The sequence below is a fragment of the Cavia porcellus genome, unplaced genomic scaffold (genome assembly GCF_034190915.1).
Source record: "Cavia porcellus strain 051 isolate PalLab524CR breed Dunkin Hartley unplaced genomic scaffold, mCavPor4.1 scaffold_11, whole genome shotgun sequence".
NCBI classification, from domain to species: Eukaryota; Metazoa; Chordata; class Mammalia; order Rodentia; family Caviidae; genus Cavia; species Cavia porcellus.
Window position 1 is genome coordinate 39,537,078 of NW_026947494.1, and position 14,432 is coordinate 39,551,509.

General features: G+C 36.8%; 1 protein-coding gene across 5 annotated transcripts in view; it reads left to right on the plus strand.

Moving 5' to 3' along the window:
* The window catches only part of Parp8 (poly(ADP-ribose) polymerase family member 8), a 177,383-nt gene that overhangs the window by 89,958 nt on the left and 72,993 nt on the right, over positions 1 to 14,432 (plus strand). For 3 of the 5 annotated variants that reach the window (XM_063258129.1, XM_063258127.1, XM_063258130.1), the window contains 3 exons: positions 8,176 to 8,213; positions 12,775 to 12,864; positions 13,407 to 13,477. In XM_063258129.1, the coding sequence (XP_063114199.1) occupies positions 8,176 to 8,213; positions 12,775 to 12,864; positions 13,407 to 13,477 (199 nt within the window). The remainder of the gene's footprint in view (positions 1 to 8,175; positions 8,214 to 12,774; positions 12,865 to 13,406; positions 13,478 to 14,432) is intronic. The other 2 variants (XM_063258128.1, XM_063258131.1) reach the window with 1 other exon arrangement.

Genomic DNA, 14,432 nt, shown 5'->3' on the forward strand with positions numbered 1-14,432 from the left:
TACAGCTTGTGGTCAAAGAATTTGTGTCCTGATGGGACAAAGATCTATAGCTCCTCACAGCAGGCACTGCTGTTGTTTGTCTTTAATCTTTTGGCACTTAATCTGATGAGGTAAAATCAATGTAAAGAAGGCTGTGAGCTATATTTTGCATGTGTTTGCTTTAATTTGCTTATGAGGTAACCTACTGGGAATGTAAAAGAAAAAAAGTGCATCTTTAATGTGGAGGAACAGAGTTCTTGGGTTGTCTGCTTATGTAGGATTCTCATGGATGTGGTAGGAATTGCTCACAATGAAAATCAAGGGCAGAAAGCTTGGTCTGGAAAGCATTGAAGTGTGAGTCTTTAAAAGCAGGAGAAGAACCAGAAAAGGGACCACAGATAAGGAGGGTTTCAGTTAGATGCCTCAGAGAGCCCATGTAAGAAAGGAACTGAGGGATAAAGGCCAGTGGTTACCGGTGAAGCAGAACTTCGGTGGAGAATGAGAGGTGGAGGGCAGATTGCAATGGGGGTATGCAAGGTGAGCTGTGAGAACGGGTTAGATTAGTCTTTCATAAATGCTTGACTTTAAAATGAAGTAGAGTGCTAATGAGGAAGGGCTACCGTGTATGTGAACTGCTTAAATATTACTAACTTGCATGTCTTCATATTACACAGCAGAAAGTTATGAAGATCGAAATAAGATATGTGTCCCTGAAGAATAAAGTTTTCCTTTATCCAATAATCAAAATACTAAAAGTGTTAAATTTTTCTATTTTCTGTTTTTAATTTTGTGTTTTGGAACGGGAATCAAACTCATGACTTTGTGCTTGCCAGGCAGACGCTTGTGCTACTGAGCTAAATTCCTGGTTCTTTTTTAAATTTTTATTTTCATTAGATCCTTTACCCCATGTTTGCAGTATATAATGATTGCATTCATCATGAGGAGTTGGTACCTGGCATAACGAATCTTAATGTCTCTCTTTTTCCTTTCCTTGGTTCCCCTGCTGTTTGTAGAAGATGTGCCTCCCTGCCTCCTGTTACCCCTTTTATTTCATTTTATCTGTAAATCTTTCTGTCTCAAGTAAGACGAACCATGAGATAAAATTTGCCACTTCTGAGCTATGCTTCTGTGGTGTATGTTTATAGTAGATAGGTGTTTACTTATTTTCAGTGGAAATATGTTTCAGTTGACCAAATCATTGTATTTGTTTTAGTGTATCAGAAATATCTGTGTCCAAAAATATTCTCTTCCATGACTTTTTCACAGTTATCTGGTATTATAATTCCATATGTGCAATACATTTATAATCCTATTTTTGGTGCTTTTGGTATTTTTAAAAAACTGATTTGTTTGTCTTAAATGGTACTACCACTAGTATCTGTGTGGCTACATTTTTTTTCTCACTTCAATAATTCCATACCTTTGATAGATTTCAAATTGTGAAATTGCTGGATCATATTAATGGAACAAGGTCCCAAGTGGAGTGTGGGTTTATGAGATCTATACAGCAAGTAGGCGGATTAGTCTTACATAAAAGGACAGACATTTCCTTCTTCCTGAGTGTGGGAAGGGAAGTTCTGTCTAAATTTGTAGGTGGTTTTTGGTGGGAGAACTAAAGGAATGCCTCATGGGAGTAATCATATGGTAATCTCTCTTATCTTAATGTGGAAATAAAGCATTTTGATGATAGTGAAATGACAGGTTGTTATTAGGCTTTGGAAAGTTCTAAAGATTTGGGGGAAAAAAAACGTCTGGGAAGAAATAGGAAGAATGAGGAGGACAAATTCTGGGATTTTAGGGTGAAGTTGGTAATAATTGGTATTTCATACCACGTACCCGTGTGGCACCAGGCTTCAGTGTCATTGTCCTTTTCTGCAGTATCAGAGTCTGCATTTAATAGTCGAGCACCAGACATGCTTTAATCAACTGGTTGGAGCTTGTAGCGTCAGTCGGAGTATGCAGGACCAAGGCCTGGGCTGTGCAGTGAGGAGGCATGGAGAGAGAGCAGATGGGTGTCCACAGTGACAGTGAAGCCCTGGGGGACCCAGAAAGATGTGAAGAGCCAGTGCATGGCCGGAGGGTATTAGAGAGCAGAACAAGGCAGAAAGTGCTGGAACAGGATCAAAGTTGTGGATAGAAAATGGGACAGCTCTTTGAGCTTTTATGAGAGGAGCAGTTCTACCCGAAGTCCAGGTCCGAGGACTAGCCATGAATTTGATGAAATAAAGGGAGGCGGAATGAGGCCACGGAAGTCTGCACAGCTTAAAATTCTCCGTATAGACACAGGTGGTGTGCAGACTTTTAGGAAAGAAGAATCCCTAGTGATGCCTGTTCCTAGACAAATAACACAAAGATTGTAGCTAATGGTGGTGGGGATTGCCAATGCAAAGTGGGTTTACCTGGATGATTAGAAAATGTTTTGGGAAAATGAAAACGATTGTGAATATGGAAGCAAATGATTTGGGCATTTAACGGAATCTGATAAAGGCATCACTGCCAGCATCTCACCTTCTCCACATCACCTTGTGGTTTGAGATACTTGCAAGTTGATCCTGAGGGAGAGGGGTGGTAGGACAGTTTCTTTGTCACCTTGAAGAACCAGCAAGACCGAATTCTAAGTGCTGGCTTGACATTTCTTCTAGTAAGTGCCAGCCTGTGTGGGGTGAGGCATGGTTCATCTGTTCTCAGGTTTCAGGATTTGTTAGTGTGGAGAGTGTGGAGAGAGACCGACTGTGCTTACAGGCATCTTCCCTAGAGTGGACGACTGCTTGTCAGTAGCTAGAGTTGTTTTGGTAGTTTCCTGTCGGTTCTAAGAAGTCAGATCAAACTGGGAAAGATAAAAGCAGGGAGTCGGACGTCTACTGGAGAGACTGAGGTTTTTCGATGGAAAGCCTCACTAAGTCACTAAGTTGCCCAGGCTGGGCTGAGATCGCAGGCACGTACCACCTCACCTGGCTCCTAGAATTTTTAAAGAACGCTCTTATGTCTTAAGAACTGGGACAGTGGAGCTGAACTATCACTTCTTAGCTCTTGGTAGACTTTTTGGAGGCAACAGAATACTGAAGGAATGAGCACTGACGTTAAACACAGGAGTGACGGTAGGTGTTCAGTTACAGGAGCAAACAAATACACTGTTTGAACAAAATGCAAGACTAGGTAGAGCTTGGTCACCACCTTGGCTCCTCCAGACCCACCGCCTGCACCTGTGAACTCCAGAGGAGGGCTTGCGTTGAGCCAGGTGTTGTCAGAGGAATGAGAAGAGAAAGTAACCCTTGGTTTGAAAATTAAGGAGGGCAGAGAAATAATTTATGGATTCCAGTTTCAGACTGTGGGTTTTTAAAAGAAGCCCTAGCACTTCCTTATTTGCTACGCAAATAAATATATACAGAACACTTATTGTCTGACCTGAGTTCTTGACAAAGCTCCCTAATGTACTTATCGTGTGCAGTCTTCCAGAACATTGCAGACTCCTTTCCCCTAACAAGAACTTCAGAAGTTGCTTTCTTCTCAGGTTCACTGTGTTTTCACTGCCTTATAGTGCTTATTGTATATAACAATACTAATCTTTTCAAACTACTTATGCTTTGCTCTTTGTACATCTCCTCCCCCCCCCCCCTTTTTTGGTCTTACCTATGAGATCCTCTAGTGTAATCATCCATGTCTGCTTGCACTAGGCTGCTTCCCTTAGAGCTCTGTAAGCCACAAAGTGAAACTGATGAGGATTTTACAGTCCTGGTGGTTTTCTCCCTGGTGCTCTACCAGGAAAAGGCTGTAGCACTAGAAGCTGATGAATCACTGTGCAGAGCTTTTGTTTTCTGTTTTGTTTTTGAAACATCAGGTATGGTCATGCACAGAGGAATGTCTCCCCTTATCATGAGCGTGATAACAACCATAAAATGAAATCATAAGTGTTAGGTTAGGTCACAGGTAATGTGATATCTATTTTTTTTTTTTTTTGTCTTTTTCATTTTTATCGGTACCAGGGATCGAACTCACGACTGCCTGCTTGCAAAGCAGGCGCTTATGCCGCTGAGCTAAATTCCCAGCCCCGGTAATGTGATATCTTGTATTTTTTTTAGGAAATTGATTACGCCAAAGAATATTCGTTCACACAGAATTTGACTTCTGTTTTACTTGCTTATACTGGGGCTGACTAAAATTTCTGAGCACCTGCTGCTCTGGGTCTGTGAGTGTCCTGGGGTCCTCACACCTGGAAAGCCATTAAAGCCATTGCAGCAGGCTCATCAGTGAAGGTAGGGATTCTTCCATTTTCCTGATGGGCTGAAGAACGATTGAAGCAAGTGTGTGTAACTTTCCCTGGGCCACAGATCTGATAAACCTCAAAGGTAGAGTTTGATTGCTGTTTATTTTACTCAGCACTCCTAACAACCTCGCGTGGTGGAGGTAGACAAAGGAATGAATTAAATCTTCATTTTGTATTTAGACACTGAGTTGAATGAAAAATGAAGCCAACTGCTGTTGAGATGGAAGGCTGTTGGGGGTGAATTCAGCTTAGCGCTGAGCATAATCTCGGGCCAAATGCCAGGCTTCTGTCACACAGCTCTGCCAGATCAGAAGGGTGCCTGACAGTCTAGATCCTTGGCTTACATAGTACAGTTCTGCTTATAAGTGAGAAAATCATGGGAAAATACATATCGGGTCACAGTGTATTTTTCCCCTGGCTTGGCCGAGGCGCCACTGGTGAGGGTGTTTCATCTTTCATTCATGTTATTTGATTTGGGGCCCTGATTCCCAAAGCTAGGGTCTTGGTTAGGGTCCAACATCTGCCATTTGTTCCTGCCATTTTGCACCTATTAGGTACTTTCCCACTGATAGTTGCTTGCATGTATTTTACTGCTATGATACCTTCTGAATCTGATCTTTTCTTTTTTTGATTCTAAATGTCACCTACTAGAGTAATTTTTTTGAAAATACGAGTTGTGCCTTAAATATTGGAGTTTTTAATTTTCAAACATTTATAATAAAAGAACACTGCCATTAATTCCTCTCAAAATACTCCCCCTGACTTTGAATATAGTTATCCCTGTATGATCCTGTTGTGATAATAAAATTACAGAGCTGGTTAATACTGTATCCCTGTATGATACTGTTGTGATAATAAAATTATAGAGATAGTAAATGATTAATGGCTACCTGGTGTTAGGAATGTTAGGCTGAAAGATAAGCATGTCTCTAAAAGCATGAGGGGAATCTTTCAGTCAGTAGTTCTGTATCATAACTTGTGGTTGTGTGTATATAGTACATGTATCAAGATGACATAAAGCCACACCAACTTTACACTGATGTCATTTTCCTGTCTTTGATATTCTGCTGCAGGTATACAGTGTTTAAGCATTGGAGGAAACTCAGTGAAAGATACTATTATACGTTGCAACTTCCTGAGAATCTATATTATTTACGTATTAAAAAGTTAAAAAAATGGCATGTGCTTAACATGTATGTTCAAATTCCTTTGTCCATCATATTCATCAGGTTTCATATTTCATTTCTGTCTGAATTAGTCACGAACATCCAGCTTTTCTCTTCTGTTTCTACTTAAATATTTAGTATTTGACATGAACACAATGTTTGACTTATTGTATGCTATCAAAAGTCCTTCTTGAACTAATAATTGAACAATTACCTTCATATATTTTGCAGCACTATTATTAGTGTGCACACAGATTCATGATCGTGCTGCTTTCTTTGTGATGAACCAATCTAAGGTCATTCTGAATGATGATCCCTTTGTATGTTTTTCTTTTATCTTCTTTGGCCATTTGCGTGGTGGACCCTTTTCATGCTTTACTTCCTATCTGTGTCTTTATATTGTATGTGTGTCTCTTAAAAAACAGTGGAAAAGACCAGGGAGTTAGTTCAGTGGCATAAGCGCTTGCCTGGTAAGCGCAAGGTTGTGAGTTTGATCCTTGGTACCAAAAATAAAATAAAAATAGAAATACAAAAAACAGCAGAGAACTGGATCTTCCTTTTTCCCTTTTTTCCCTCTTTTCTCCTTTTATTCAATGTCTGTTTCATTAACATTTAATGCCGGTATTGAGTATGGATAGGTTCAGGCTTCATTTACTATTGGTTTTCTCTTTGCCCTTTCTGTTTTTTTCTTCAGCTCCTTTCTTTTGGGCTATATATATCTAAATCCATTTCAGCTTCTGCATTGACTTTTTCAGCCATTTATGTGCATGCATGCTGGTCTTTGCTCTGGGAATTACGTTATATGGCCTTCACTTGGAGTTGTTACCATATTTGGGGTTAATATACCAGCTGGCATGATGTATAAGGACCTTGTGATTGTATATGGTCATTTCACTTGTCATCTTTATTCTACAAAGCTCATGTGTAATGTTTGTGTATGTTCTGTGTCCCACAGTCATTACATATTTTTAAAGCCCTTATAGGAAAATAGATTTTTATGTATGTATAGTTAGTGGTGTACTTCATTTCTTTTGTATATTTGTGTTTCCATCTGCTATCATTCAGCCAGGTAAACTCTGTTTAGGTTAGAAAATGACAGATCTACTGCAGACAAGTTTTAACAACCTTTCCTTATCTGAAAATTTATTTTGTCTTCATTTCCGATATGGGTGGAATACAAGGGTCTAGGTTGACAATTTTCTCTCTCCTGCCACCTTTGACAACATTGGTTCTTGTCACCATTTCCTTGAAAGTAATGTGCCTCCACCAGCTTCCTTTGAAGCAATTATAATTTTTACTGTTTACTCTGGGGTTTTCTGAGACTCATCGATCTTCACTTGAATTGGGAAATTCTCTCTTATGTCCTGTTTTTTTTTTTAAATACATTTTTCTCTTTGGCCTTTTCAAACAACTATATACATGTTTGCTCTGTGCTGGTGCCCTACAAATCCTTGATGCTCTGTGTTTGTTATTCTCTTTAGGTTGGGTTCTCCTTTACATCTTTATGTTTGCTTAAATGTTTTAACGTCACCGTAAGTGAATTCTAACACTTAACTATCTCTTCTCTTTGTAGATTACATTTTCCCATATGTGCATATATTGTGCAATTTTTGAATTGTGTTGGATTCCCTTTTGAAAGATACTTAATACAAACTACTGCCTGTTCCTTCAAAAAATCAATTGCTGTATCTCAATACGCAGATAATTTTGCTGAACTCAAAGTGTTTTTTTGACTTTTCTGTGGCTGGTAGCTGCTCCACCGATGTGTTCACGTAACTATTGAGTATGTGCTGCAGGTCATGCTGTAAAATAGGTGACTGTGCTACAAAAGACTTAGACGTAGACCCTGCCTTCAAGAGATGGCAACCTAGCTAATAGTAGATAAGTGAGAAAAACTCCTGCATGTCATATGAGAAGTTTATAAAAACAGTGGCGTTACTAAGAAAGGAGTGTTAGAATTATTGAAATGCCATTTAAAAATTGTTCTTGAAACAATTCATTCCTTTTGAGAATTGATGGTAGTTTATTTGTGATGAAAGATTGATGACGAATATCTGTTGCACATGGGTCATTTTGTACTTTAATTACGGACAGTTTTTAAAAGGGGAAGCAGTATAGAATATTAAAAATGAATGTTTAGCCTTTGTGTTGCTTGCTTGCTTGCTTTTTTGAGCAGTGTCTTGCTATGTCATCCAGGCTGGCTTTGAACTTGCTATGTAACTGAGGATGGCCTCAAGCTTATGACAATCCTTTTGTCTCAGCCTCCTGAGTGCTGGGTTATAGGCATGCGCTACCAAGCCTGGCTCAGTCTTTAACCTGAGTAAGCCAGACGTGGTGGCACATGCCTGTAATGCCAGCCCTGGAGAGGGTGAGGCAGGAGGATTGCTATGAGTTCTAAGCCAGCCTGGGCTACACAGAGAGTTCAAGGCCAGTGTTAATGCATAAAATAAAACTCTTTTTTGAGTAATGTATTAAATGGGAGGAAATCTGATTACATAAATGATCAGAAGAGGACATTTTAATCATTGCTGAAATGAAAAGTTCCATCAATATGAAAATGTATCTTTTGAGAAATTTCACAGTTATTCTAGAAAGATCCACTTAGATTCATTGAAATATTAAAGTTTCCTGTATCAAATTACTAATCTGTTCTGGATGTTAATTCATTTATAGTTACACCTATGTAAATGAATGAGTACCATGGGATTTTTTTTGTAAAAGTATGACTTTCGTTACAGTAACTTAAGCCTTTTTTCTTTTTAACAGTGTATCCTACTCAGTACATGTATCTGAAGATTATCCAGGTATGCATTTTTCAATTTTTTATTGCAAGTATTTTCAATTTTTTTATTATAACTATTTGTGTTATTACTCTTGAATGTTTTCCTTTTCGTCATGTACAATACACAGAAATGTATTAAACTGTAAAAGCATCGGCAGAAGAAATCTGTCAGCTGTAGATATGGAAGAACCTTGTCAGCTACTTGCAAGGTACATATCCTACTGTAAGATGCAGTCCAAAACCAGAGTATTTTCCAGTGAGGAGTTGTCCAGATGATAGCTTTGACCTCTATCTTTGTCTTTTATCATTATAATTAAACAAATTTTTGAACCGGACCCATAATTTTGAAGCATCATTTGGCCTTGCATAAAAGGAATGCGGCTTCATTAATTTAGTCTGTCATTTCTGTGTGTGTGTGTATACAAATATTTGAGTTTATTTTGAAAAACTAATCAATTCATAATTTGATGCAGGCATTTTGCATTAAATATTTAATCATTTTACACTTTAAAATAATTTTACAAACCATAAACTTCCTTATTATTGTGCTATGCACTCCATGTATTTCTGTAATACTATTTTATAGTGACTTGATGGGAATTGCTTTCCATTAAGTACATGCTTATTCTTAATAGTTTTATAAAGAAGTGTACTAGGCAGGTTTTTATGGAAGAACCAAGACAAGAAATATATCTAAGGAAAATTACTTTTTTTAAAGTGACAGTGTCCCTCATGTTCTTGGAAAGTATGTGTTTGATGTTGAATATTTACTAATCTTGCTTGGAGAATGAACACCCTGTTTTTTATAAATAGTATATCTATTATGTGTCTGATCAAGGCATCTTGTAGAGATGTCAGCAGAGGTGCAGACCTCAAAAGGGAGATGTTAGAGGCAATGCCACTCATCAAAGCCCAAGTTGAAGATGTCACAGAGCATGTTCTGTAGCACTGGATATGTGGGAGTTGATGCCTCTGGGAAACCGAGTGGCCATCATGTTTACCTCCTTCTTGTGGCCAAGAGATATTATTCAAGATTTTTCTCACTTCAGACTCTCACTTGGAAATTTTTTAAACACTGAATTTTAAGATAAAGCATTGGTTATCTTCTATGTGTGTGTGTGTGTGTGTGTGTGTGTGTGTGTGTGTGTGTGTGTACTTAATTCCCTCCTTTAAATAAGTATGTAGTGAGCTTCCAAGACAGTTTCATTTCCAAAAACACAAAATGGAAGAGTAGGGGATCCAGGCTAAAAATCTGAGGCACAGTTTTGACTTGGTTGCTGTATCTACTGCACCACAGTGCCCCGTAGAGAGCCCAGTTTTCCATGTATTTCCATATGTGTAATTCATTTCAGTCTACTTGGCAGCTTCTCTGATAGGAAAACGGGCAGTCGTGTTTCCCAAGAACATGTTGTGGGAAGCTCCACAAGGCCTTGAATTTAGTTCTAGATTCTTTGCTTCTGTAGAAGGCATAGTATTAGTGCTTTTGTGTAGGCTTTTTTTCAGAGTGAACATAAATATAATACTTTTGCCATTACTAAATTTTAGTCCACATTTATTTGTGCCAAGTGTAGTTACCAGGCCTGACCTTTCAGACAGACAACTTTATACATAAATGTTTGCTCTTCTTTCCCAATATGCATACTTCTGTTGTCTCCTGACACTAGCTATAATGGCTGGAGTAATTTTTATAATAGATATGAAGGCTGCTGGCTTCGTTCCTTTTCTCAAAATTAGCATACTTTGCTTTTAGCATTCGGTTGCTTTCAGAAAAAAAACTATTCTTTTTTCTCACATACCTTTACAAAACATTACTAATATTAAATCATTATCAAATTCCTATTTGACATCTATTGAGTTATGTATATTTTCCTCTTAAACAACTAAGTGACAAATTACAGAGGTACCTTAATGTCGACCTATAAAACTTAGCTTGTGCTTTGCTGTAAACATTGGCATCTTGGCTTTCTGCGGCTGAAGGAGGTAAACTGTATTTCGATCATTTGCTAGAACCTGTCTGAAGCTGGTATTATTTTTTGGGATGGTTCTAGGGCAACTGTCTTATTTTCTTGCATGATTGTGACTGGGTTCTGTTTTTCAGTTTTAGTTATATTGTAATGTGCTGTTCTTAAAAATCACCATGTTAAAATTTTGAGTAAAAAAGAAAAACTATTCTCTGTCTTTCTCGAATGGTTTCAAAAGAAACTGAAAGAACACCTAGAATGAATGTGTCCTTTGCTTGGCTGCCGTTGTGATCAAAACTGTATATCCCTCTGTGATCCAGTCTGGCTTCTTACATCACAATGGGAATTTAATAGAGAATGTTCATGAGACCTGCGAATATTTTGATTTGGCATTCATTAAACCAAAAATAAAACTATAATGCATAAAAAGTAATCAAAATACAAGCTGGTGAAAATCTCAGAGTGAACCCAGGACCTTGACAGAGTATATCGCAATTCTTGTAACTTATTTTTATTTTGAGCAGGATCTCACTAAGTTGCCCAGGCTGGCCTTGAATTTCTGCTCCTTTTGCTTTAAGCCTACCAGAGTGCTAGGAGAACAGGCTTACACTACTGATGTGTTTTAGAAAATATATTTAAAGGTATAATTCTGATCTTTAGGATTATTCAATATGTACACACCAAATTATATCCTCTCGAGTTCTGTAATTTGCCTTGTGGTTTAAACTTTCTGGATTTTGCAGTGAAAGTGGTGTTTTTCTTTTGTAATGAATTGGAGAGTAATTTGTTTATTATTTCACATAAGACACTTTGATAGAAAAATCCTTTAGGCTGAGCTACTCACTGTGTTATTCCATTGTCTTAAGCGTATTGTCTGCTTTGCTTGCCTATTAAGGTTTTTTAAATAAGATCTCCAGGGTTCCGTGACAGCTCTACATGCAGCTGTCCACTTTAGGGACTGCTGCAGATCTTCCCTTCTAGTCATTGTTCAATTTTTCCTCCCATTGCCTTAATGTACTTCTTAATCATCTTTTCCTAACATTTGCTTCATGGAATCTTTTATGCATAGTAGCAAATGCCTTTGAACCAGGAATCTCTTGTGGAGAGGCTTTGACACTTGGCTTGAAAGCATGAGATTGCTGGCAGAAGAGTCTCTTGATAAGTTGTCAGGCTCCCAAGCAATACACTGAAATAATAAGTACAATAAATTCCTATTAAGTCTATTCCTTAATCCTGTTACCCCACTTGATAAACGTGAAAATTTCATAACTTCTTTAATAGTATTTGAAAGCTGAAATAAAGCAAAATCTGTGATTAACACTTCTCAGAACAGTGTGGCAAACTTGATTTGTTTCGTATATAATTGACACCTACTCCTTCTCACCTTCTCAAATAATTATTAAGGCTTCATGTCTGTTGAGAGTCTTGCAGCTAAACTGTGCACGCCTATCACTACCCTTCACTTATTCTCCGAGGGGAACAATAATATGAGGGGTTTTTTTTTTTTTTAGGAGCAAAGTAATGACTTAGATTTCTATCAATTAAAAATCATGTTCACTCTGTACTGACACAATATTATGAAAATTGGTTCAGAAAGATTCTGACACACATTCATTCAGTCATCTCGCTACTTGGTAGAAATCGGTTCATGTTTTCATTGGTTTTTTTTTTTTTTTTTTTTGGTCTTTTTGAGACAGACTTTCACTATGTATTTCAGGCTGGCTTTGAACTCACTTTGTAGCCCAGGCTGGCCTCAAACTCACAGTGATCCTCCTCCCTCAGCTTCCCAAGTGCTGGGATTACAGGCATGCACCACCATACCTGTCTTTTGTTATTTTGTGATGTTTTATTTATACTATCTAGTAAGTCACAAGTGGGTGCATTATAGGATTATTATTAGTGAACTCTTCATTCAATAGCTGTCTTACAGATGCATTGCAATCATCAGTGGCAAAAACGTAGTAAGAAACCAGGATATTATATTAGATTATCATATACTTACAGATCTTTATGAGGAAATGGTAAACTTGTAAAATTAATGATGATTTAATGCTTTGTACTCATTTTACGTAGTACATGTAGATATTGTATGCAAGAATAATAATTGTGTGACCTTACATCATTTAGAAACAGATAGCAGAACAATATAAAGGGTATGATGTCAACCGAATCTTTAGTTCATGTTCATGAATGACCTGACTGCGAGTCTTGTTTTTTATTATACTAATATTCTTTAGTTTTCTCCCTCCAATTACTAATTCTGCTTTTTGTAGTACAGCACGCTGTTCAGTGAGTCAAGGAAACTAACTGGCATTTGAATGATCCATGAGTGTATGGCATATTAGAAATGAGATGATTTGGTTCTGTCTAAAGTTCATGTTTCTCAAAGACACAGATATACAGTACAGGCAGATATTAAGTACACAGATATTAAGTACACAGATATTAAGTACAGGCAGTCTGTACTTAATCCACATGTCACAGTGCAATTTACTTCTGAGTTCAGGGTAGCTGTGTGCCTTTTATGTACTTTAAAGTGACGTGGATATGACTTGATTATTTTTTAGGAAAGTGGTACTTTTTGAGGTAACTATGCCTTTAATTATCTATATTTCATTGCAGACAATACATATGTGTCAAGTTCAGAAAATGATGAAGATGTACTAGTTACAACAGAACCAATTCCAGTAATTTTTCATAGAATAGCAACAGGTAATACTAACACAATATTTTCTTATCTTAGGTTAATTTTTCTTAACTGTAGGTAGCTTTGAAGGTTTTTGTTTGTTGGTTTTTGTTTTTTAGTTTATACTACAAATATCTGCCTTCAACACCTCTGATTCTTCATTTAACCCAAAAATTTTTAAAAATAATTTTTGAAATGAGTAAGTTATAGTACTTTTTAAAAACTTTGCTTAACTATATTATGTTGACAATTACTCTTATAAAAAATCCCCCTCCCGTGGTGACACTCTTTAACATTACATAAATCCATGCAATGAAGTTATCATGAAATATATAATGAGAATTGAATAAATCTGTGTACTAGTATTCTAGTTGGATCATCATTTTTATGCACAGTGAAAATAGTGTGCATGTTGTGTTTTTTTCCCCAACCATAAAATTTGAAAGCTTCCCTTAAACTTTCTTCCAAAATAAAAGGAATGACCTAAGTTTTTTTTTAATATGGAAACTCAGTAACGTTTGGTAAACAACTTAGTAAAAACTAAAAAATTTTCCAACATGTTTTTCAGAATTAAGGAAAACAAATGACATCAACTGTTGCTTATCCATAAAATCCAAGTTGCAAAAGGAAAATGGGGAGGTATGTAAGTTATATTTCTTATTTTTTGAAAACAGCTTAGATATATTTTAAATTTACTAAGTGTTTGTAGTTAACATCTTACCGTTAGTCAGATTAGTTGCATATAGTCAATGAAAATTAAGTTCATGACTAGAACTCTTGCAGTACTAAGGAGAACGATCTAAATTTAGTTTTAAGAAGGAAGTTTCTTTTAAAATAATAGAAACAAACATTTGGTTTAAATCTAAATAAAATACACGCCAAACGTATTCTATATGCTTTAGAGTTACTGGTGAAATACTTATGTACCTTATTACTAATAACTATAATGGCTATACATAATTTTGAGGGGACGCCCTTAATATTTTGTTTGTAAAACATGATCTCTAGCCAAAGTACACGGAAAGTGGGTATTTTTTGGTGCCTGAAAAAACATTCATCTCTTTTCTTTTGAAAAATTCATTTTGAATTCATGAATAAATACTAGGATGTTAAACACACTGAGTGCAATGGGTCGGCCGCTCTTTCCCTGAAAGATGTGTACTTGTTATATTCCTCCCTTCCTGCTACTGGCTTGTCCCTGTTTGGTTCACAGTGAGAATCACTGGGTGGACAGAACTCTTACTGACTGAAAACAAAAACAAACAAACAAATAAAAAAAATTCCCATAAAGTCCAGAGTCCCTATTCTTGGCTGTTTTGTTTTCCTCAAGAGTTTAGTATTTAGGAATGGTGGCAAAACATTGAATGGGCAAATTCCTTCATCCAAACAAAGCTACTTTTTTCTTCTTATTGTTTGTCAGGAATACCACCATGAATTTTCATTATGTGTGCTTTTGACACACAGTAGATGTGATTCAGTTAATTAAAAACTCAAACTTAAAGTTTATTAAATTAAATGTGCTTCTAAATTCTGAATTCCAAAGCAAATAATTTACATATACTGGAAGTTCTCTTCATAGTATGATCTGTATTTT